General features: G+C 45.9%; 1 protein-coding gene across 1 annotated transcript in view; it reads left to right on the plus strand.

The window, feature by feature from the left end:
* The first annotated feature begins 885 nt into the window (after positions 1-885).
* Positions 886-26,709, plus strand: part of KAT2A (lysine acetyltransferase 2A) — a 156,878-nt gene continuing 131,054 nt past the window's right edge. Inside the window, exon 1 of the mRNA XM_078645408.1 lies at positions 886-1,186. Within this exon, the coding sequence (XP_078501534.1) occupies positions 956-1,186 (231 nt within the window). The 5' untranslated portion in view covers positions 886-955. The remainder of the gene's footprint in view (positions 1,187-26,709) is intronic.

Raw genomic sequence — 26,709 nt, forward strand, 5'->3', positions numbered from 1 at the left:
GCTCTTCGCATGGATGCATTATATACTTCTGTGGTGAATAAAGTGAAGATAGAATTGGATTATTCAATCAATCAATCAATCAATGGCATTTATAGAGCGCACTACATACCCGTAGGGTCTCAAGGCGCTGGGGGAGTGGGGGTGCCGCTACTGCTCGAACAGCCAGGTCTTCAGCTTCTTCCTGAAGGAGAGGTGGTCTTGGGTCAGGCGCAGGTCGGTCGGGAGGGAGTTCCAGGTTTTGGCGGCCAGGTAGGAGAAGGACCTTCCTCCTGTAGTCGCTCTTGTTCTGACGTATAGAATCTGACTTTTATCACTCTGTCTAGGGCTAGGAATCAGAGGATTTAATATATGCTGGATGGAGGCACCTTGATCATTTGCCAGGAAGTCGGTCAAATATTTATGTTTTTGAATATTTTAATGTAAACAAGTGTATTTACAAAATAGAATTGAGCATAGCATTCATAAAGTCAGAATGCAAATATTTTTACAATGGAAATGCACAAACACTTGATGGGTGATCCATCTTGGGCCAAGTTCGCACTATACAAAAACTTCGTGAAGATGTATAGTAAAATGATATTATTTATAGATGTCTTGCTTGGCGGTTCATAGTGAGGTCTAAATAACACTGATAAAGTTTCCATAATTACGTTTTGGTCCCTTCGAAAATACGTGTTTTTAACAGACGGGTCCATATGCATAAACGAGATGTAAACGTACCTAAAAAGATACATTTCTGTTTCCATTTCAAGATGGCTCCTAATGCGAGACACAGTGTTTCTAACGACATAAAATATAGTCCGTCTTTTATTACGTTACAGCTCTTTTGTTTAGAAAACTACACTTCCCAGCATGCCGATAAGTTGAAACGCAAACGGAGGGGTGTCATCAGGTCTTCATTCAACAAAACAAGGGCAGCTTTATGTAAACACGTGCGGGCATTGACAACGTTCCTATGGCGGACACGGCGCAGGCCTCTTCGGCCCCGCGCGGCTTGCAGCCCCCGCCAGTGGGAGGGGCGGCCCTGGGGAGCGCGAGCGCGGGGCCCGCGACGGCCTCCAGCACCAGCGACCCCGCCCGGCCTGGCTTAAGCCAGCAGCAGCGAGCCCAACAGAGGAAGGCGCAGGTGCGGGGTTTTCCCCGGGGCCGCAAGCTGGAAAAGCTGGGAGTCTTCAGTGCATGCAAGGTGAGGGGACTGAGTGGAGATGGTGAGAGGTCGGAAAAGCAGGTGTCCCGAAGAAGCGTTTAGGGCCCTTATGGGTTAGATGGCTTGTGACACCTGGCGGAGGATGTGTTACCCCACACCATGTGGAAGGGGACAGGATACCTAGTGGTGGATGACAACAGGGGTTGTGGGTTAGAGGGCTAGTGAGGTGTTTTTGAAGCATCTTCAGTTATCTGCTCCTTCTACAACTGAGTTCATGCATCCCGGCAGACAGGTGGCTGTCTTGACAAGGCTGATGGACTAAGAAGGCTTGGTCTGTGATAGGCGTGAACTAGACATTTTATATTAGTCTACTAATGTTAACACAACTTGCGATCTTGCTATTGTGACAGTATTATAGCATTTGCACAGTATTTCACACCCATGATGGTGCATCATTTCCTGTTATTTCGATGGGTGGTTTATTGCTGTGGAGTGGTATATACCTAGGTGATTGACATGACCCAGAGCAGATTTGTTTTATGGGAGTGTGAGTGTTAATTAGTATCTAGAAATTATTATGCAACCTTTGTGGACTACAGTTGACTGCCCAACCGCCGAGTGTTATAGTATTAGTGTGTGCTATATATTTTATTGGAACTGCACTTAATATAGCACTTACTACTCCTGAAGAGGTATTGTAGTTCTTTACATGAGGCAGCACGCTGCTACGAACACAGGTTTAGGATGGTTTGTTTGTTTTTGGTTTATTGATGGTTATTGGATTAGTCTTGCACTTTTAAGGTACCCATGCATTTACTCCAGTCTCTTTGTGCAAGATTACATTAATAGAAGTTAGGTGTGATCTTTATTGGAAAAGGAGAATATGTAATTCATGCATTGGTTGGCAGTATTTAGAGATGATCTACAGCAGATTAGGTATTGGGTTGCAGCGGTATGACTATTAAAGGAGAGGTTGCGAAAGAAAAAGGAGAGTCCCCAATCCGAAATTTTATGTCAAAGTCAGTTTTCAGGCAGGGTTTTCTGAATATTGTGGCGGCGTCTTAATATTGCATGGAAAACTGTAGCAAGAATCCACATTATTTGCTTGTATTATAATATCATAACGGAGCGGGTACACACCACCATTACATCTGGGTAAATCAATTTCAAATAAATATGGTTTCATTTTCCTATAAATCCGATGAAAGGAAATGCAAAACAGTAATGTTGTACTTTAAATGTTTGTGCTTGAGATGCTTTCCCTCTTTCAATCTGTTGATCAGGGTGGGATTAAGGATAACGTAGTCCGTTTTAGTGAATTTCTGTAACCTTATGCGTCGCAGTGCAGGTAGCACTGGGGTGTCTCCAGTCTGAAGGACCTGCAAGCACAATGGAGTGTGAAATCTTGCATCTGGCTGTCATTCAGCTGTCCTGTAGCAGTAATCAGACAAAACATAAGGAAAGACCCTGCCCAGAATCTTTCAAATCTGAACAATAGACACTGATGGACAACGGAGAAACAGCGGCCCTCATCCTCCTAGACCTCTCCGCGGCATTCGACACTGTCTGCCACCGCACCCTAGTACAGCGCCTCAGCAACGTCGGAATCCGGGACAAGGCGCTGGAATGGATCATCTCCTTCCTCGACGGAAGAACACAGAGAGTCCGCCTACCACCGTACAAGTCAGAGGCCTCCGAAGTCATCTGCGGCGTCCCTCAAGGATCCTCTCTGAGCCCCACCCTCTTCAACGTCTACATGAGCCCCCTCGCGGCCATCGCACGCCAACACAACCTCAGCATAATCTCCTACGCCGACGACACCCAGCTGATCCTCTCCCTGACCAACGACCCCGCCACCGCCAGAGCCAGCCTACACGAAGGGATGAAAGAGGTAGCCGAGTGGATGACGACCAGCCGCCTGAAACTGAACTCGGACAAGACGGAGGTCCTCATCCTGGGCTCCTCACCCTCCGCCTGGGACGACTCCTGGTGGCCTCCCGCCCTGGGCACCGCACCCAAACCGACAGACCATGCACGCAACCTGGGCTTCATCCTGGACTCCTCCCTCTCCATGACAAGGCAAGTCAACAACGTCTCCTCGGCGTGCTTCAACATCCTACGCATGCTACGGAAGGTCTTCTGGTGGATCCCCACCGAGACCAGGAAGACCGTCACCCAGGCCCTCGTCACTAGCCGACTGGACTACGGCAACGCCCTCTACGCCGGCACCACCGCCAAGCTCCAGAAGAGACTCCAGCGGATCCAGAACGCCTCAGCCAGACTCGTCCTCGACATCCCACGACACAGCCACATCTCCGGACATCTGAGAGACCTCCACTGGCTCCCCGTCAACAAAAGAATCACCTTCCGCCTCCTCACCCACGCACACAAAGCCCTACACGACCAAGGCCCGAGCTACCTCAACAGCCGGATCAACTTCTACGCTCCCAAACGCCACCTCCGGTCAGCCAACCACGCCCTCGCCGCCGTCCCCCGCATCCGAAGAGCAACTACAGGAGGAAGGTCCTTCTCCTACCTGGCCGCGAAGACCTGGAACTCCCTCCCGACCGACCTGCGCCTGACCCAAGACCACCTCTGCTTCAGGAAGAAGCTGAAGACCTGGCTGTTCGAGCAGTAGCGGCAACCCCTCCTCCCCCAAGCGCCTTGAGACCCTACGGGTATGTAGCGCGCTCTATAAGTGTCATTGATTGATTGATTGATTGCAGCCACCTTGGATTCCCGTACCACCCTCCCTGTCCCCATACACACACCTCCCAGCTACCAACCTGCTGTACTCAGGAAAAACTTGTAATCAGTAGCCCCTTCCTAACGAGGCCCTCATGGAATTTCTAAAGGGCAACAGTGTCCCCCCTCTCTCACTTCACTGTGTGATCTCACTCACAAGCCATAGGAATGCAGGCAATGCACTTCCACTGTCTGGGAAGTAGATTGCATTTGTTTGTTATAAGTTCAGAAGCAAAGCAACCATGCTCACCATTCAGAGAAGATTTTATATCATCCACATCCACATCCTGTGATTTTGGGCAAATCACTTACTCCTCTGTGCCTAAAAAGAATCTAGCCTTGTGTAATGTAACTCATGCTCGTGTGAAGCGCTCCAGTACCCTTGAGCCGAGTTCGTACTATGTAAGAGTGCAAAAAAAAGCCATTTGCTTTGCTAATGGTATTGTATAGCAAAGCAAATGGCTTTAACTTAATGAAAGGCAAGACTTAATGTCAGTGTCTGTCTGTCAGTCATTGTCAGTGTGTCTGTCAGTCATTGTCAGTCATTGTCAGTCATTGTCAGTCATTGTCAGTCATTGTCAGTCATTGTCAGTCTGTCAGTCATTGTCAGTCATAGTCAGTGTCAATCAGTCAGTCAGTGTCAATCAGTCAGTCAGTGTCAACCAGTGTCAGTCAGTCAGTGTCAGTCAGAACTTCATACCAATGGCCCCTCAGAAGTTTATTTCCATTAGGCATGTACTCCAGAAACCACCTCTGTTGGATTATGCGGCATATTTCCCAGACGGCATATGTGGACAAACAGCTAAATTGTTTGCTATGGAACTAGAGGTCATGAGTTCAAATACAGCTTCATACACTTGACTTCACTGTGTAATCCTAAACAAATCATTTTAATTCCTTGTATCTAAGCTCAATTACAGTACAAAATTAGTTACGCTTAGAATGGGACTGCTTGAGGTGGATTCATGCTCAAAAATAATGTTCATTTGATGTGATATATATGACGTTAGGATATTTAAATGCCTCGAGCAGGGATCCTCTCCCCCCCTCCTCTTTTCTACATATAATTGTTTAAGGAGAGCTTTATTTGCATGGACAGTTACCAAAAAGCGACAGGCATCCTGTCCCCCCCCCACCCCCAATCTAGAGTGCATTGAATCGCTTTAAGTTTTAAATAGTGTGGATTGAATATCTGCTTCTTTTTTTCTGCCAAATTCTAAATCATGCCATTGGGCGCTGATTCCAAGCTGATTGGAGTTTTGCCCCATGCACAATCCCCTCTTTGAGCAAGGTTCCTAATTTGAATTCGGCTGGTATTTTCCTGACTCAGTAATAACAGGGTGTGTTAAATTCATCACCTTTTGTTAAATTTCAGTATGTCAGATCGGACGGAATTTAGCACGGAAAAAGTGTATGGATCTACCATAACATGCAGATTTGCAATTTTGTATTCCCCTTAAACTTATTCTGGTACTATTCAGATGCACCTGATAAATGTACAAATGGTATAATTTTATATCATGTGCATGAAAAAACAATGCAACACCTCCCACCCGGGCAAACTCGGAACCAAGGGCTTCGTCATCCAATATCATAGATAAGTCACATTCTATAGCACCTTTTGATTTCTTTATTTCAAAATCTCACTTCTCAACAAAGGAGCAAGATACATTTACTCTATGGCTTCTCTGGGCTAAATATGCAGGCTTTCCACTGTCGCATATCACATTTCGTCCTCGAAATCTGCCTCTACGGACACCTTTGCTGTGCTAGGCCTGTGCGTAGTTCCTCAGGGGCCTCTGATATGGTTTGCCCGTACCCCGAGTGACAATGGCCGCCTCTTTGTGCTTCCAGTGGACGAGGCAGAGAGCGCGAGGCGGAGGAAAAGACAGGCGAACTCCGGCGCACTGCCAAGATCTGAGGCACAGGCGCTCCGATTCGCTCTTGAAAACGAGGCAGATTTAGCAGCTGGTATGACTGGCAACTTTTAACTGACATCCGGGGAAGGCAGAAGTAGGTACCCAGTTCTGCATCTAAAACCAGCTGTCTAGCCACTAGATTAAAGCGCTTCTCCTGCAATATCCCTCTCCTGGTGTTTTGGGAGACTCTCCTACAAGAGAAACAAGGGGAAAGGGCTGCAACAGAGAGCGCAAGCTGCTATAAATAGAGCATGCATCAAAGATTTGGGGGTTGGGGGTGGAGAAATGCCGCGCAGGAATGGGAGTCGGGAATGCTGCCGCATAATATCCACAATGGTGCGCGCGCACCACAGAGGAGCAGGGCCGGGAATGGAAACTAGTTGTGCGCGTGCACCACAGAGGGGCGGGGCGAGGGAGCGCGGCGGTGAATACGCGCTGCTGCGCGTGCTAGACACGGACAGGAATGGGCGTTGCAAAGGCAGCCTTCAGAACCTATTCTCCAGGGTTGTTTGTTGTTTGTGATGCAGCCAACCATATTGTGCATAATAACCGCGCGGTGAATGCTAACTTTAAAACGCTGCTTAGAAACATGTTGTATTTGGTGTCAAACACCTTGGAATAATACCTCCCTGCCTGCCAGTAACTGGCAGGGGAGGTATGATTCTACCCTCCTAAAGGGACATATGCAACGCACCAGTACACCCGGTACCAGCTTTCTCGACCTGGGCATCACAGACTGGATGCTGCAAGTCACAGACACGTGCCTGCCCTCCTCCTGCTGCTGAGCTGAGCTCGAGCAGGGGAGGCTGGACCATAGGCTTCCTATCACAGGGAGGTGCAACCACCTCCCAGAAAGGCTTTAGTGTATTGGGGCTGGGTGGGTGCACTCTGAGAGTGATTTGATGTCTGCACAGGGAGCGCATTTGGTGTCCCTGTGCATAGTCCAGTTCACACCGGTTGCAGGAGCCAAATGGCTCCTGCTCTGCAGCGAAACTGGATGAAGGACATGGGTGTAACCACTCCTCTGCCCTGACCCTCCCATAGGTGGGTCACCAGAGATTGTTCCACCCCTTCCTTGGGGATAAAGTAGGAACGCCTGACTACAGGACTTTAGATTTTACCTGGACTAAACTCTGCTACAGAAACCAAGTACTTCGACGATCTACACTACGTTGGATGACTGAAGAATCTCCCCTGGAGGAAAGGAGTTACTTCACTGCAAGGCAGGCACCTAAGCCTCTGACTGGTTTGCATCTCCCGAGCCCCTGAGGACTCCGAAGATTTCTGCAACACAGGAGGTGGGTATTCGGGGTCTCTGAGTTTGATCTGCGCTCTCAGCAATTCTGAGGCCCATATCCCTTGTGGGGACCGTGCAACCCGAACCCCTGTTAACCGTGTACTTTTGCAGCCACATATGCATTTCGGCGACCCCTGAAGCTGTGCTTTGGGCTAGTTGTAGTCCTGACTCGAGCAGTGTTTGCACCGAAGATTTCCGGCCTACACTCCATGAGTGTTCCGTGGGCTGGCATTTCATGATTCATCTCGAGGTTCCTTCGCGATCCCGAGTTCGTTGGCCCATGGGTCCCTGTGAAGGTCACATTAACTTTCCGTGGGTTTTCCTGGTTGCTCCAGACGTGCCCTGACTCTTCCTTGGAGAGTCCCAGGACCATGCTGGTCCTCACCAAAGCTGATTTCCTCTGACAGTGTGGGTTGCAGATGCCAAGGCTTGTTGGTGTTCCATCCGGACACTGACCCCCCCAGCACTCGACATCCTTCGTGGGACAACTCACCTCTGGACTTTGGTCGTCGTCGACATCTCCTAGTCCCCGTGGCTGCAGAGTCAAGCATCGTGTCAACTCACCTGAACCACCCGACATCGGTTGGCATTCGTCTACTAAGCCCCTGGTCACCCTGAAGTTACCCAAACTCTGTCCCCTCTGCTTTCAAATTCTTCTCACCTCCAATACAGGCTTGGATTCCACCGGACACTTTTCATCTTCCCGGCAGCAGCACTTTTCAGCATGACGCCATTGAAAACGATGAAGATTCCCGACATCGCTTGACACCTATGCACCCGGCTTCTCTGAGATAGATAACATGAGTACTCTGGTGCTCACAAGGGTGCTGGGCTTAGAACCTTCTATGTTTGAAAGGGTTTGCTCAAAGTCCTCTCCGAAGTGTCCTTAATGTTTAAAATTCCAACAGTGATTTTCCCATAGAGTTGTACGGAGCGCACACCTGTGTTCTCACACTTCACCCATCCACCGTGGGTCCCCTGTGTCACTACATTGGGTGGTTATTTGGGGTCCCAGCGATTCTACGTGCTCTAGGCACTGTGTCTAGTCAAGTCGTGGTTGTTATACCACTTACTTAGTATATGATTCGGTCTCCCCCTAGAGCCTGCTGTGTATTGTGCTATTTACTGTCTATGTAGTGATTTAATATTGTGTGCTCTGTTCTCCAATCTCATAAAGAGGTTAGTGGAGAGTGTTTAGTAATAAATACATATTTTTTTTATATATTCCTTGTGTGGCTCTCCTTTCATGTACTGATCTGGTAAAACAAGCTGCTTTACATTCCTTCGAGACTTAGCCTGAAGGCTGCTCTCCATAGGTACCACTAGGATAGCTTTCAATAAAGGTTGTCTTTAACCAAATCATCAGTGAGGGTTGTTTGGACTGGTACACGGTGCCCACTATAATTAGTGGTCAGCATATACCAGGCCAACTTCTCACAACTTCGGTGAAGGAATTTTCATGAATTAGCAAACAGTGGGGCTTGAGACATTCTGCGTTACAGATCTTCACTCCGGCAAAAGTGAAGTTCAGAGCTTGGCTGCAGCTAAACAAAGCTTGTATTTTTTTAACATGGAGTTTGGGTGATTTGAAGGCTGGTTAGTCAGTGAGTGGTTCATTGTAGATGGGATAATTGTGACAATGCTGTTCATTGCTATAAAAATGCTCGGGGAGGGACACAGCAGTGTTTGAAAAATATCACTAGTTTTCCTCTCCAAGCACTTTCACACAAGTCCACTGGGTCTGTATAATCAGCCTGTCAGCAGCGTAAACCTCTATCCTCTTCCACCACCTCCCAGGTGAGTATGCTGGGCAGACCCCACATTAAGGCTTGGCTCGTTTTCAGCTCAAGGCTACATAGATTTTGTATTTTTTATTTCATTTAAAAAAAATGTTTATATAGGGCTGGCTAGACGCAGAGGTATTAGAGCGCTTTACATGCGAAGATGATATAAAGCAAACATGGCATGCAAGTAGATAAAAAGATAATGAAACATCATGTGAAATATACAAATAAAAAATAGATATACAGGTGCAAGAGCTATACACTTCAAGTAATTAGGTAGGTAATGTTCGGGAAATGGACAAATATCACGGGACAAATATAACATGGTGATTGGAGATCAGGTGCAGGTCACAGCTTAGGACCCCCAGTAATAATTGCGCCAAACATGGCATACAACTAAATAACAGATAATGAAAACAACATGTAAAATATACAAATCAAATCGATAAACAGGGGCAAGAGCTATACATATCAAGTAATTAGGTAGATGATGTTCAGGATATGGACAAATATTACTGGTCTGATATAACATGGTGAATTGGAGATCAAGTGCAGATCTCAAGCTGAGCTAAACTTCTAGCTTTAGCCTTCAGTAACTAGCCAACTTCTGCTCAGGCCTTCCCTTTACATTTCTGGTAAATAAAGCTTGCTGACCTCGTCACAAGGGAAGTGTGACACACATTACAGCAATTCTAAGAAGGGTCTTAAGTGCGAAGCTGTGGAGGAGCATTCAACAAGCCAAACATATGGGTCCCAGCCGCATTGCTCTTTTCCGCTCTGTCATCATCTGCCCAGCTTTCACATTGCCCTAGCACTATCTCTCAACTCCAATGACAAATCACACCACACCCACTTTCAAGGCCTTCAATTACTACTGACTTCTCAGAATGGCATCTGAAACATACACGAATAGCCTAAAATGATCACTTAATGACGTGTATCTTTCCACCAACCTCCAGTTCTGTGAACAGCTGCATCGTCTTCAGTAATATGCTGCTCATGAGGTAGGGCATATTGCAGTTTACTTCTATGACGGTTAGAAGGTGGCACAAACTGCAGTGGGAGAGCGGGAAAGTCTGCAGTTTGAACACCAAATTGGCCAATTATTAAAGACGGGACTTAAAAAACAATGGTAACTTTCTGAGTTACATGTTTGGTAAGTCCAATTGACTGGTTACTACAAAGTAAGAGCTACCTTCAAATCCTGTCACCATCATCTACTGTAGTGCTTGTCTCTCAAAAAGGCTAGCTGTACTACATGGTGCCTGTCCACTTACAAGTTCTCGTCTTAGATTTCAAGGTATTGTCGCCAGTGGGGTTAAGGCTAGAGTCCCTGAGTGTGGTTGGGGAGACAGCTGTCCAAGCAGATCATCCATCACTCAGGCTACCCTGTGTCCTGTCACATTGTGGGGAAATGTTTCCCAGTGGGAAATTTACAATGAGACGCCCTTGGGGTTGGTGAGTACTTACCTGTTTCAATGCATTCTGTACCTTCTGGTTCCTCCCAACATGTCTTCTATTTTTTAGGTCTCGCCTATGCAGCGCGCATGCGATTCATAGGAAAAAGACCTTTTCTACTCAATTCCGTTTTGGCCCCAACAACGTGCATGCGTTGCATTGCTTTCAATGGCAACGCGTGCACTTTAGGCGATTCCCTTGCGGCAGCGAGCTTTGACACCATATGGTTCCTGCTTTAAACTGCCACTTTAAACTGGAATAAGCAGTGCCATTTGTGATAGGAAGCAGCACGTCCAGCTGCCATATTTCTGTTCAGTCAGCCACTTTACACTTCTCAGTGGGCCCCACCTCTTCCTAGAGTTTGGGTGTGCGCACTCCATGTTGCTACCGTGGTGCAGCTGCTGCTACATTAGGTGGAAACACTGAGTAACCAGACGTTGCCTATTTGCCCGGATCTTTCCATAGCAATCCAGAGGAGGCCGTCCGCTGACACGAGCCCAGCCGAGGAGGTGTGTACAGGGGTGTGCGTGTGGGTGTAAAGTCACAGTGCTGTATAGATAGGGCTGGGCGAGCACGCTCCGCTGCCGCACGAAGGGTTGATTCCTGCCACTCCGACACAAAGAGATCTCAGCACTGTCTGCAGCACAATGGCGGAAGGTACGGAATCCGACAGAGGGACAAAATACGTGTAACTTTAAGAGGCTTCAATTTAGGAACTCTGCCATGGGCGGGGACAGCACACCTAACCAGGCGTGCAAAATATTAGTGTGCGCAAAAGATGAACCTATTCAAATTATGAAAGCCTATCGGAAAACGCTGCTAAGTTATAAAGACATGTATAGGCTGGAAATTAGTTATAATGAAAAAATGTTTTTTTATGTGTTTATGCTTTTAGTTACCATTATCTATCACGTTTTTCAGCGTTAGAAGGTTTAGAGAAATGACTTTTGTGCCAGAAAGGGCAAGAGTCTCCAGCTCCACACACATTGCGTATAATTTATTTTTAAGAGTGATGCATCACCCCTTTAGAGAAAATAATTGTGGCGGTGTGTGTGCTTGGACAGTGGGCTGCGTTCTGATTCGTCAGTGGTTGTTCTTTCAGTTTTTGATTGGATTGGTTTTTTTGCTACAGCTATTGTTATCTAAAGCTCCTTCTGGTTCCTCCAAGTGAGCTAAAACTACAGCTCCCAGAATGCATAGGTTCGGTTGTCAAAGGAAATTTCAGGATTGAAGAAGACATAGAGCGGACGGAATCTTAATCGGGTCAATTAACCAATTAGGTGGATGGGGGACAAAATATATGTAGCTTAAAAAAATTATAAACAAACCCGGAAGGGTTTAGAGTTGTAATAGCATTATGGGCCCTACTTATGGACTGGTATATTGTTAAGAGTCTTGAATCACGATCTACATCAGAGCCACTGGAATTATGTGGCAATGGAAGACCGAAATATGCAGCTAGATTGATAGAATTATAGGACAAGAAAATGCAAATTATGAGGCATAACAGGGCATCTGCAGCAGTATTGTATGGATGTTTTAACGGCTATGGTTCCTGTTTGGGCAAAGTTTAACAAACTTGTACCAGTTTACCACGTGCAATTAGTGATCCGCAACTTAAAGGTATCCCGCCGGATCTGTCACTGTGTGGAGCTAAGCGTCTCTTCAGTGACTTTTGATAGGTTTGAGCTAGAAACATTGTGATTTTTTTGTGAAAGCTGCAGTTTATGCAGCATATGCATCTGGAAAAAACTCCAGCCACAGACGCGCTTAACCCATTCCTCTTGTCTTGCCTCCAGGACTTTTAGTCAAGATTTTGCTTTAAAAACAACAAAACTGTCATTAATAATAAAAATTTGATTTAGTGCTGCATGCCACACGTGCCATTTGCAAATACCTGTAAATGCCATGTGTTATTGTTACCCAGTTGAAGAGAGCCTAGGTACCTTCACATCACCGCACGTTTCAACGGCGAACGTTCAACTCACTGAACCATCTTTCTGGCTTAAAAAAAAAGAGTACCAGAATACAGTGAACACTACAACTGGACGTACTACTCACTGTGTGATGAGCAATTTGAGAGCTATGAAAAGCTAAAACGTAATTTTTTTTGCCACGTTTAGTTGGGGTGTTATATTACTACTTTACTCTGGACTGCTTAATTCAGCGGCCTCTCTCTTCAGCAGTGGTGTTATATTACTACCTTACTCAGGACTACTTAATTCAGCATCCTCTCTCTTCAGCAGTTAAAACTCAGAAGCTTCTGGCATCAGGCTGATCTCTGCAGCAGCCCCGAACCCCTTGAGCTATCCTCTAGTTTAAATCCATCCCAAGTACAGTTGCTTCGCAGGTAAGTGTTTTACTGCAGTTCCTTTTGACCTTCTCCGTGAGTTCAACACCCTGGGACACTCTTTGTGCTGGTATTGTGCAAACTTCTGCAATTGGCCGATTTAATATCGGGTAAACGTCGTGTTTTGCAGCTAGCTGATGTAATGTGCTACAGGGGACTAAAAATGACTTGTTTTATAAAGTCATTTCTGCCCTGGCCTTGTGGCTTCACAGCTTAGTGATTCGTAGGCGCTATTGAACTACAACACAGCGTTGCTCATGTTATCGACTTCTGAGTCCCTGGTTTGCCCTTCTCCGGTTTCACACGTGAAGGCTGCACAAGGATATCTGCAGCAGATGCATAAACCTGTTGGGCTATTTCATTGCTTTAGAGTTAACCATCATGGGTTTTTAGATCTGGCTTGACAGTGCAAGCGCCACTTTACCTTTTAATACACACCAATACTATTCTGCAGTGAATTGCTTCTATACAACTACATGTCCATCCCCTTGATATTTACTGGTAATGGTTCACGTTACCATACAGTATTGATTTATAGCCAGACCTATTGGCATCAATAAAGTTTATTAGCTTTCGAAGCCCAAAAAAGTCTGTTTTGGAGAAAATACCCGCCTACTGTTGCCCCTTTCTCCTACCGCAAATGATACTTCTGTGGAGGGGAGGTGAGTGTGGGTGGGGTGGGATGGGATGGGATTGGACGAGGGAGATCAGTTTGGGGCGAAAGATGGAGTCAGTACTGTCAAATCCACAGTACTGAAATAAAGCCAGCCCTGGGTTTTTTGTTTTACTTTTGAAATCCAGCGGGAAAAGACCCTTTAACTCTCAAAGTCCGTGCTCAGACGCATTCACGCCAAGTGACCCAGTTTGTAAAAACAGGCTCCACAACGGGCCAGAGGATAACATCCTGGGGATACAAACAACGAAAGAAAACAAGCATTGGCATAGCCAATAGGTATCGCCTTTGGGACAGGGTGCCGCGAGGAATGCGCGTAACAGCAAAAGCAGGCTGGCGAGTGGTGCACACACCATGACGAGAGAGGAAAGCTAAATGGCGCCTCTGCTCGTCATTGTGCGTGTAACTGCACGCTCTGCCTGCCAAGAGCGTGTGGTAGTTCTTTGAAAACCCGCACACTAAATGTCTCGCCGAGAAGCGCATGCGCTGGCTCAGGTGAGACCTAAAAACATGTTCGATGTATTCTAGCTGCAGGAAACTTGCCACAAACTGAGAGTTTGGGATCGTGTAATCCGTGGTTTTGCCGCAACCGGGGGCAGGATGGCTGTTTATCCTCCTGCCGGACTGTGATCTTTACACCGCTCACACTTAGTAGGGAAACAGCCCCTTTGAAATGCAGAGCATATTTAAACTGGCAGAGGCGCCAAGCGCTTCGAATCACAAGCTCCAGGAAAGGACGGACTGGAAGTCAGCAACTGGAGGAGGAACTAGCGTTGAAAAAAAAACGAGCATTGGCATAGCCAATAGGTCTCGCCTTTGGGACCTACTGCATAACTAAATACTTATAAGGTCCCAAAGGCGGGACCTATTGGCTATGCCATTGATTGTTATGTTTATGCTAACATTTAACCCTTAACTGCTAAGCTGATGCCCCCACCCAGTACCAAGCCCTTTTTCGGTTATTTGGGATTGCTGGCGCTTCGTGCTCCATAACTTTTTTTTCCCACATAAGGTATCCACGCCAAATTTGTGTCCTTTTTTCCAAACATCCTGGGGATTGTAAAGTTATCCAGAGTTTATGGATTCCTCAGGGATCGAGAAAATACGCAAAACATAGCAGCATTTTTAGTTTTTGGGGAAACATAGGTAAAAAAAATGCTTTGGATAAGTCTGTTTTTTCTCCCCCTACAAATGGCATCAATGAACGGTGTGCTGTGCTAAATTCTGTGCTGTGCTAAATTCATCAACTTCCCAGCTTTCAGGAATATTGCAGTGTGTGGTGTAAACCAGTGTGAAACCTATCCGTACTCCAGAAAAGCTATAGATTTATGGAAAGTAGCCACAATTCCAAATTCATCAAGGTCTCTTGTGTGTAGATCCCTCAATGATTTCCCAAAGAAACTAACTGTTGAAATAAAGATATATTGAAAATTAGTAGCACAAAAAAGTCAATTTGTGACAACGTTTTCATCTGTAACTTTTTGTACAGGTGGCAGATTTACAACAAGCATTTGCAATACAATAGGTCTCGCATTTGGAGAGTTTAAGTTATTGGCATTGTAAATGAGAATGCCTTTAATGTATTCGTTTTGATAATTATCACATAAATAAAAAGGTATTGTCATTTACAATGCCAATAGCTCAAATTCTTGCGAATGTAAGACCTATTTCATTTCAAAGAAGCAGCTGCCATTGTACCTGGATGCTTGGAAAGTGAAAGTGCGCGCTGTATACTGAAGGAATGCATGTCGTGCTGCAGTAGGAGAAACTCATTAAAGAAAATAGTGCTTGCAGACTAAATATCCGTAAAATATAATGTGGCAGCTCAGTGTCTCTCTGAAACTGGGTACATATGATCATTACTACAATGTGTTCTGTCAGGTCAAACAATTGTTTAGTGCCAAGGAAAACGTATTGCGATTTAATCATATAATGCTCATAAATACCAAGGACCAGTCGAGAGACAGCAGACACGGAAACGCAGTTAATATGTTTTAGAATTTATATATCTATTAAATGTTTGCATGGAATATATGGCTGTTGTACAGTGTAATCAAAGGACAAAAAGTGAAAATGGAATAATACAACATATAATGTGATGATGTAATATATACACACACACACGTAACTGGTAAACGAATCAGGACAACAACAGAAAGTTAGCCGTCTAATTGTTACATATATGGTCCAATCCACACCCTGTGTTATCCTTCACACTGATTGCAAGGGTGTAGTGACTCAGGTTGTGATGTTATTGAATGTCCGCGTGTCGACCCAGGATGTATCTGTTAATAAAGAAACATCAGAGGGGTCTTCTTCAGTACTATGATGTGTCCTATCAACAGCCCAAATGGGTACAAGAGTGAATGCACGTAAGTATTGTGTGTCAGTTAGTGGAGATCTGGATATCACCAATTAAGGTATCCAAGGAATGCGGCGTGACTGGTCACGTCAGGTGGCGTGACTCGGGAGGTTGCGGGTAAGGCATACCTAAGAATCGGAACACCGATTGAGGTGCTCGGGGAATTAATCGAGTCGGTTTTGAAAGTTGTCTGAGGTGTATTCTGCTGCAAGAATTAAGGGGTGCTAACGTCACTGTTGTGTGCAGAAGGCATGTAATGTAGAACATGGATCAATTATCCATTGTGTACTCTGAGAATAAAACCAAGTGATTTCCCATTATGTGTCTAAAATAATATAATACATGGCTAACAAGTTGCTTACACAACGATTAGTCGCCATATGTACAGAGCAGGTGTAGTCGAAAAACGTACGTATTAGCAAACTCCTGTTTCATGATGGCATGTACAGAAATACAATTATCACTAGATGTGTATGAAATTCAATAATGAAATAATGCAACCAATACAACATAGTTTTTTCAAAGTGACTTGTGTGGCATCAATGATATATATGTTGTATTCCGATTTCACTTTTGTCCTATGATTACACTGTACAACAGCCATAGATTGCATGCAAACATTTAATGGGTATATAAATTCTAAAACATATTAACTGTGTTTCCTTGTCTGGTGTGTGGCTCGACTGGTCCGTGGTATTTATGAGCTTTATAGGATTAATCGTGATTAGGTTTCCTTGACACTAAGCAATTGTTTGACCCGACAGAACACATTGTAATAATTATCTTACAGACTAAATAAGACATACCGTGTAACAACAGAAGTAAAAGGGCCAGTCCTCATGACCGGTTACAAATGAAGACAAGGTGGTACTAAGGAGGGACTAATAAGCCTGTTAATGAATCAGAAGCCAGCATTTACGAAGGACAATGGCACAAGCCAATTGAAAATATGGGCAGAGAGTGGTCGGGGCTTTAAGTCTATACTCAAATACAGGATACAGCATGCCTCGCAGAGCAGTGCGCCTCTCCGGTTCGACCTAAAAACTGTAATCCGCTTCCACCAGCTAGGGCTCCAGCAGAGTGGCTGAAGAGGAGCTACCCTATTGAGAGGACAGTGTAAGGATACCTGTGGAGGATCTCCTGTCTCAGGGGCTCACCGAAAGGGCAACACTGAGCACCAACACACAGTTACGTGATAACCTCGGGATCAGGAGCCCCACGAACTGTTTCTAAAAGAAAATAATGAGGGGAATTTCAGGGCCAACGGGGAAAAAATGGCATTGGTGGCACATCTGCAGAGTGTGTCCGTGACTTTCGTCCTTACAGGCTGTTACAGCGTTTGACAAGGTGAGGAACAGATGCCACTTGCATGCGCCCCAGGCTACACAAACATTTCACACAAGTCAAATTCATCCATTCTTGCAGTTAATCATATACAAATGTATGTACTCTTACCCATTCATCCATCCTTGCACCGATTGACTGATTCTCATATTCACCCATTCTCGCATCCACAGAACCACACACTGCTCAGTCAATAAAGGACTTTCACTTGTAGTAAAAAAAAGCAGACCTATTGAATTTTTGGTGAGTATCTTAAGCTTCTCTTTACTGTTGTGCACTTTTATCCCATGAATAGTGTTTGCGCAGTAGACGCCTCGTTGTCCTACTTATCCATATGGGCATTTTCATTCTCCATGTTATTTCTGCTTCATTAAAACTTGCTCTCTTGGTGAAATTGATGCCTGAAGGTAATTGTGGTATACATAGTATCACTCGGTTCTGTACACTATACAAGCGCTTTAGTGCCACACATAAGGGTAGTGATTGCTATATAAATGGTGCATTACCATACAATACTTAACGCCTTAAAGCACTGTTTGTTGTGTGTACCCCGAATAACTTGATTAAGAGGTTCTTTCGGGGGTCTACTCTGAATATCTGTTTAGCAGTCTCTACGGAATTGTTTTTATTAAGTTCCCACTTACAGTATACATCCAAAATGAATTGTAAGTGCCCCAAAAAATGACAGTGTCAAACTATACGATGTGCACAAGCATTTCTGCCCCCACCCCCCTCCCACACCCTCTGTAAAAGCAGCGTTGGCACCAATGCATCACAAGAGACACCTGCAATGTCAACGTGTTAATTCTATTTCAAATGACAATTAAACAGCCACTAGCCTGAAACCAAGTGAAGACACCGACAGAAAAGTTGAGCGCAGAAGACCTAGGCAAAGAGAACAGGTGCTCGGTCAGCCACACAACCCACCTACCTCTTAAGAAGGCGCCTGACATGACAAAAAGGTCAACAAACATTTAAAATGCAATAGGTCTCGCTATTGCGAGTTTTTAACCTATTGGTATTGTAAACGTTTAAAAAAAAAAAGAGAGCGTGATGTCCTAAAAGTTGCCGCCGCGCTCAGTCTTAAAGTAAAAAAATAAATAAATCCGAGCCCGTTGTTCCTGAAGCGGGCGCTGCTCTCCACATCAAACTTTAAAAAATAAAATTTAAACTGAGCGTGGTGTCCCTAAAGTTGGCGCCACACTCAGCATGCAAATATAACAAATAACAAGCAGCCACCATTGTCCCCATTAGCATCAATAAACAAAATAGTGCTCACTCAGTACATAAAGCAGACCATGTAAAACGAGCCAAGTAAAAGGTCCGGTCCTTGTGGGTGGTAACAAATGGCAAGAAGACAATAACAAGGAGGGACTAACAAGCCTCATAATCGATGGAAAGCCATTGTTTACGAAAGACAATGACACAAGCCAATTAAAAATATGGGAGGAGAGTGGGGGAGGCTTCCAAAGCATACGCTACAACAGCATGCCTCGCAAAGCGAGTAGCGAATGCGCGCAGCCGCTATGCTCGACCTAAACAGTATATTGTTAGGCCTGCTCGACCCATCTGTTTGCCGAGATGCAGCGGGATTTGTAGGTTCTTTAAGAATCCATAGTACCCAGAGCCAGCAACTGAGTTGCACAGAACAAAGGTTTTTCATTGTGTACTGAGAGTATAGACCAATTCATCTGGTGAAATATGTAGAGTGAAAAACGGGTATCAAGGAAACCAAGTATTTCTGAAATTGGCACAAGATATGGAGTTTAGGATCAGTGGTTATTTGTACATCTCTTAATTTGTAAGTACGCGTACTAGCATATGATTAGAGGGTATTTTTCAAAATGACTTCTTTCTTATTCACTGGCTTAGATTTAGAAGGCACAAATGCAGCACAATCCAAATCATAATAGCAAATGTACTACTATTTAATGCTCCCAGATGTCTTAGGATGAAAATGGCATCTCACTTGTGTGGCTAGGTCTATTGCCCACGTCAGGAAACGGGCCAAAACACACCATGGATGCATCACTTGTTTCCACTGAAAATGGACCCCTTTTGTCCAATGTGGATTTTGGTCCCTAGCGCAGGCGGCACCTAGGGACACCTCGAAAATTTGCACATTTTTAAAAACTAGACACCTAGGTGAATCAAAGGTGGGGAGACTTGTGTGGCTCTCGCCTGGTTTTTGTACCTAGTTGCAAACCTCAATCTTTAACTTAAAAATACATTTTACTCACTTTTCTGTGACCGAAATACCTTTCATGGATCCCAAAAGGCTTTCTTACCCGCAGTGCCCTGCAAACCTCAAACGTTGCCAGCAATAACATATGTTCCTTATATTTCTGTGATGGAAACCTCTGAAATTTGCTGGAACCACAACATTTTGTATCACCCAACATGACCCTACGTGTGCCAATTAAAACATTGCACCACTTGTGTTGCTGGGCCTAGTGCCCTTGACAGGAACAGATCAAACCAGAGTCAATGCGAGCGGGCTCCCATTGACTTCTATTTGATCCATTCCTATCATGGGCACTATGCCAAGCCACCAGTGGCGCAGCATACTTATCTGCACAATTGGAGCAACGCTGGATTTTAAGAATTTGGGGATTCCTGCTGAATCCAGAAGTTTCCATCACAGAAATAATGTAAGGAAAATGTGTGACCCACCCTCCCCCACTCCCCACCCGGATGTCTAGATTTCCAAACTGTCTGGGTCTGGTAGGTTGAATACCCTGTCCAACCACCAGGAAGAGCAGCACATCTATTGGCCCTGGGGTGGGATGGAGCACAGGCCTATGCCAAGGGAGGGGGGGGGAGTGGTTTGGGGGTCCCCCCACCCAATAAATATTAATTTACTCCAGTCCCTAGTGGGCTTTCTGTCTTCCGGGGGCCACATTAAAGGTAATCACACCCATCTGCCCGCAGGGGGGGGCAGAAAGAATGCCTGCTTTGTTTTTGGGTGTGGGGGTATGGCCATGCCCATTGTGGACCGCCCACCACCTATATTTCTTTATTTTAAAAAAAATCCTGGTATCTAGTGGGCTTTCTGACCCCTTCCCCCCCGAACCTCTAAACATGATCAGCGATCAGATACAATAAGTAGTCTGGTATCTCAACTCTAACTGGAGAGGCTTCATGACAAAACTATCAGGCTAAAAGTCACATTGGTTTGTTGTGACAGACCAGTTTGTACCAAAAGCACAGAGAAGGGTTCTTCAGCCCGTCACTGCCTATCATTCCCGGACAGGAGCTGTGATAGAGATAGAATAGCTTAACAGCTATTTGTTACTGAGAAATCGTGTGCAATCGATCTCAAGAAACTCAATTAATAGGCTTGCTATTTTCTACTTCTGCAACATTTTTAGCATAGGTCTTAGTAGGATGTTAGTGTGCTAGTAACTTGCTAACCATATTACAAATTATCATATTGTTTTCACTGGCCATGTCACGTAAAATTTTAGTTTCTCATTCTGTGTGGTTAACCTTCAGTTTGTATGCACTAGACTTGGGTACTAGAAATACATGTTTTAAAACTTTATCCTGTGTTTCTTAGGGCCATTTTGAGTGTTCTTTATTTAAGAAACAGGGTTTGGATTACTACTGTGTCCCTGAACTTATCTAAAGAGATTAATCATGACCAGAAAATACCACCCGCACAGTATGCTTGGTGGTTTTTAGTTCTCGACTACAGCATTGCTTTAGCAATGCTTGTTTGTCGAGATTATAGTAAGGCTTTCAAAAGTCTACCCAAACTGCGGATCGGGTACAGTTCATGTGAGCCAGGCGCATGCACATCGCCAGCCACATCGCACACCATCCATTTGTTTGAGACTCGGCATCAGACTTCAAAGGAAGGCGCTCCCGCCCCCCCATCATACTTCAAAGGAAGCCGCTCCCCCGACCCCCGCCACGCAATGCCGCTCCCCCGCCCCCACCACGCAATGCCAAGAGCGTGTTATGTTTGTGCATTTTGTTTTTCTTTTTCTCTTGGTCTTTCGTCCATGCTCTCTGCCTCTACCTGTCTTTCTCTTTATATCTCTGCATGTCTCCCCCTCTTTCCTCCTGCATCTTCCTACTTTACCCCACCGTGTCTTTCTCTTCCTACATTTTTCTCTTACTCCCTCAAACTTTCATTCCCTTCCTCTCTCTCCCCATCTCTTTTTGTCTTGCTCTGCCGTACCCTGCCTTTCTCTTTCAAATCGCTCTCTTGTTGTTTATTGCTATTGCTATCTTTATTTTGTCTTTATTTTTCTTAACTTGCCTTTCTCTGCCGGTCTCTATCCCTCAACTTGCCTTGCTTCACCTCATTCTATGTTTGCTCATAATACCGCTCCCCCGCCCAACCACGCAATGCAGAGAGCTTGTTTTAACCAGCTCCAAACTTGCGCTTCAGCAGTGGCGCCGCTGCTTCTGTTTATTTTCAGCACCTTTCACTTTCAACAAGGCGGCACACGCCTTTCTTTCAGTATGGCTGGGCTTTTTTTTAATATTGCCTCCCGCAGCGACGCAACTTAAGATCCCAATCCCCCTCATGAGAGACCGAACGTAGTTCTTAAATGTACACCAAGCAGGGTTAGGCTCTGGGGGCGTGCACTCCTCATCGCCTGGGCGCCGTGCTTTATGTTTGAGCAAAGCACGGCACATACAAACAATGGCGGGCAAGGCTTTTTTTCCACACAGCAGGCTCCCTTAAATTTCAATTACTCATGTTTTTTTTAACCAGCTCCGCACTTGCGCTTCAGCAATAGCGCTGTTGCTTATGTTTATTTTCAGCACCTTTCACTTTCAACATGAGAAGCCAGGGGTGCCGCGCAGGATGTGGGGGGGTTGAAAGAAATGCCACCTTCAACACGCATCACAATCTGGCCCTCCGTGGTGCCTGTAAATCGAAAGAGCTACGCAAAACACTCTCCTTTGGTGCTCATTGACACATATTAGAGATGTACATGCTGTTACACACCTTCCACCACAGTCAGTACTCAAAAGTGTTTGCCACGGATTGCTATGTCAAACTAAAACCTTGCCACAGATAGATTTACGATCTCTTTTTGCTGCTACAACTCAAAAGGGTGTACAAACACGTCAACGCCATGGCCGCATGAGTTTCTCTGCTAGACTCTGTCTGTATTTTGCATTACAAATTCTTTTGTAGGTTTGGGTGGTTCATACTACTTTCCAATATTTGGATTGGTAAAAAAACCGCATGTTTTGCCACAGAAGTGTAGAATGCCGGGGGGGAAGTTAAACTCATAATTAACAATTTCAGGAAATGTAGAGTGCTGCCGTGTGTGTCCATTTAATAGTAAGTGAAGTTTGCGAAAGCGATTTTGTTAGTAACTTGTAAACAGTGATTCCTTACAGTATTTAGAGGAAAAAGACAAAAATCTTTAAATTTACAAAGAAGAACAACTAAAACAACTCAAAACTCAGTGCTCTTGTAATCACTAACGAAATATAGAGTGCCCCGATTCCATGACGAGCATGCACATTACACCTATATTATTTATGTAAATGCAGGGCTTTAAGTGTGACGAAAAAAACTGGGGGGATCTCAAAGGGGCGCGGCCGATGTAATAAAGGGCGTGGCTTAAAACACTTAAGCTAAAACTCTGTGCTTAGCATAGTGTGCTGCCTGACCCACCGGTAAAAAAATGGTGAGGAGCCATGGTCAACTGCCAATTTGGTCAAGGGAGCCACGGGTCAAAAAAGTTTGGGAACCACTGATCTATAGAGAGGCGCTATAGTGACAAGTGAATTCTAGCCTGTCCACGTCCTAACTACTGCTTTAACTTTTTTTTTTTTTTTTTGGTTATAAACTTTTATTATTAAGTGAGGTTACATACACAGCAGTGTGCCTACAACCGTATGAGGCCGGCAGCGATACACATACATTTCGAAGGCGGTACCAGTGATAACAAAGAGTAATAAGTGAGCATCATGGACTCAAGTAACAACACAGCAGTGACTCAGGAGTCTACCTGTGACAGGGGGTATCGCAAGTTCGTAACTAATTAGACAACAATATACGGGGACATATCATCTGATGCGAGGGATGTGTAATTAGAGCCCTTATAACAGTTATTATCAACATATAGCACAGGACTGCTGTAATACAAGGCCACATCTGTCAACAGGGGTGTCAACATAGCACCGATACAAGGCAGCTTAGGGAAGGGTAGAGTAGATCAGTGACACATTTACACAACACAAAGCAGTCACAATAGCGCAAGACCGTCCATCCCACAGAAGCCATCAGAGTCACTGTAACGGTGATCGAGCGGGTACCCATACAACCAATTGGATGACAGTGGCAGGGTTAATAGGCCCCTCACCATTCCCCTGCTCCATTCCTACCTACAGCTCCAAGATCTATCCAGAAGCCACTAATGGGATCTCATCAGCCACCTCATCACCCACTGTCCCTTGTGATGCTATTAGGAGAAGGTATGTCTGGAGAGGACCCCATATGTCAGCCGGCCTAGATGCCAGAGGCAGCAACTCAGAGAAAATTCCATACTGTTCCTGGCAATATAACATATCTCGTAACCAGTCTTTGAATTTAGGGGCCCGACCCCGCCCCCACCTGCAGGCCAGATGTCGTCTCGCCAGCAACAGTGCAACATTCGTGTATTTCCTGACGTTCCTCGCTATGTGCGCCGTATAGCCCAGTAAAAACAGTAGAGGATCCAATACCAACGCAGTGCCTAGCATGAGAGAGAGGCCCTCGCACACCTGCGACCAATATTCCTGCACCTGCATGCAAGTCCATGCCAAATGGAAGAAGTCCGCCCCTTCCTGTCCACATCTCTCACAGTTATCTGCGTCAGCCAAGCCGAATCGGACTTTCCTAGCGGGCGTGTAATACAGCCGATGGAGGAACTTGTAGTGTATAATTTTAAAGCGACAGCTAGACATCACCTCCCCAGATAGGTTACAGCAGTATTCCCATTGGTCATCTGTGACGTCTCTACCAAGGTCATGGGACCAGTGTGCTCTAGCCGTGCTCTCCACAACCGGCAGTTCCGTCCGAAGGGTTTTATATATATTGGAGACTAGATGTGTACCATCCGCGCTACCCAGTACAACTGTAAGCGGAGCTACACTAGGGGGTTCACGAGGGTATTGCGGCAGGACGGTCTTCAGGCCCTCTCGCAACCGTAGGAAATAAAACAGCTCCAGGGGTGTAGGCTCTATGTCCCCAAAGAAGTGTTCCCGAGAGCGAAAGATCCCATCCTGGAATAGATCGCCCCATGTCTGGATTCTCAACCGGCGACACATGTTCCGAAAACCCAGTTCCTGATAAAGCGCCATATGTGGGTGATAAGTCAAGGGTAATCGTGCTGTATAAAGCAACGGGGTCTGTAAACTTTTCCCTATCCTATGCCATGCGTCCATTGTACAAGTGACCGTATTTGCCTGCATGTCCAGTACCGAGCTGGGGGCATGAATCACCCCAGAGAGTGGCAGAGGGTGGGCAATCCAGTCTTCCGCCGCAATTTGTGGCATGAAGGCAGCCGGTTTCACCCAATAGTGCAGGAAGTGTGCCTGCGCACTCAGATAATAAAGTTCAAAATCAGGGATATCGAACCCCCCCTTATGATAAGGTTGTGACATAACTGCCCACCGAAGTCGCGCTTGTTTGCCCCCCCATACCAGTCTTATTAGTTCGGAGCGCAACGTTTTGAAGAAAAAAGCACCAGGGTGGTATGGTATATTGAGGAACATGTATAGAAAACGCGGCAGAACCACCATCTTAATGAGGGAGACTCTAGACGCCAAGGATAAAGGTAGTTTGATCCATCGGGTCACCGAGTCTGCTAGTTTAGTTATAGCCACGCCATAGTTCATCCGCAGCGTGTCGCCCTTGTCTCTCGAAAGTTGAATCCCCAAGTAGCGCAACTCCGAGGAGCACCACTCAAGAGGGTAATCGAGTGGGAATTCCGCAACCGCAGGTGTCAGCGGAAAAAACTGGGACTTACTCCAGTTGATACGCCAGACAGGCCTCCGAATGCGACAAATTCCCGCAGCAAAGTATTCAAGGTGACTTGGGGCTCTTTGACATATAACGTGACATCGTCAGCGTATAACGAAATAGAAAGTTGTCGTTGGAAGCAGTTAAAGGCGCTGGCTTTATGCAGTTGCCGAATGCGACAGGCCAGCGGCTCAATCGCAATGGCGAAGAGCAGAGGGGAGAGGGGGCATCCCTGTCGGGTACCCCTCGTTATTGCAAAAGTGTCAGTTAGGAGACCATTCGCCAGTACTCTCGCCTTCGGAGCCGTGTATAGTAGGCGCACCCAATCCATAAAGATTGGGGGAAAGCCCATCCTCTGCAACACTGCAAATAAGAACCCCCATTCTACGGAATCGAAGGCCTTCGATGCGTCTAAAAAGACTGCAGCGAGCGGTATCTCCGGACTAACCGTTTGAATCAGAGAGAAAACCGTGCGGAGGTTGTGTGTGGTAGATCTCGTAGGGACAAATCCTGATTGATCAGGCAATATGAGTGTGGTCATGAGTAGCGAGAGCCTCGTAGCGAGCACTTTGGCTAAAATTTTGGCATCACAATTTAACAGTGATAAGGGGCGATACGAGTCACACTGTGTGGCATCTTTACCCGGCTTAAGCAATGATGTGATTACAACCTCTCTCATGGATCTCGGCAGGACACCCACTTCCAAAGCGTCCTCGAACACTTCACGCAAGACAGGCGCCATGATGTCAACATAACATTTGTAAAATTCCGCGGGAAGCCCATCGTGACCAGGTGCCTTCCCTGTGCCCAAGGACATTATGGCGTCCCTCACTTCATCCACCTCAAGTGGGGCTCCCAGGAACTGTCGATGAGTATCGCTCAGCCAACAGAGTGCGACATCCCCCAAAAAATCATCCAGGCCCAAGGCCACAGACGTCCGAGACGTATAAAGTCGCTCATAGTGTGCCTGAAGTGTGCTCAGTATACCAGCTGAATCCCTACATACCCCCCCCCGTCAGCTGTGTGTAATTCCAAGATGGTGTTCGAGCCACGCGCCATTCGAACTGCCGTGGCCAGCGCTTTACCAGGTCTACCTCCCTCATTATAGGCGCGGGCCTTCCAGTATTTACCCCTAAACTGCACTTCTCTGTGCGCCTCCGCTTCATATTCCGATAGTTTGGCCCTAAATTCTGTCTGCGCTGCTCCTGGATCCCCGTTCACCATGTCTTTCTCCAGTGTCCGCAGGCTATCCTCCAACCTCCGGAGTGTACGCTGTATGTCCCTCAGTACCCCAGAGCTTTTGGCGATGCACCACCCCCTGACCGTAACCTTGAAGGCCTACCAGACCGTTTCTACACTGTCAACAGTATCCTTATTGCGAGGAAAGAAGTCTGCTATATCCTCCCTGAGCTCTTCCCGGAAGACCATGTCTACTAGAATGTTAGGGTATAACCGCCAAGGTGGACGTGGCTTATTAAATCCGGGCATATCAACCGTCAGTAGCACTGGGCAGTGGTCCGAGTGTGTCCTAGGTAGGTGTTGCGCAGTGAGGACATGTGGTGCTAGATCCCTTGACACAAGAATATAATCTAATCTGGCCCAGGTACCAGTGTATGAGGTGAAATGTGTGCCATCAAGCACGTCCGGATGTA

This window comes from Lissotriton helveticus, chromosome 5_1 (assembly GCF_964261635.1).
Source record: "Lissotriton helveticus chromosome 5_1, aLisHel1.1, whole genome shotgun sequence".
In the NCBI taxonomy this organism is placed as follows: domain Eukaryota; kingdom Metazoa; phylum Chordata; class Amphibia; order Caudata; family Salamandridae; genus Lissotriton; species Lissotriton helveticus.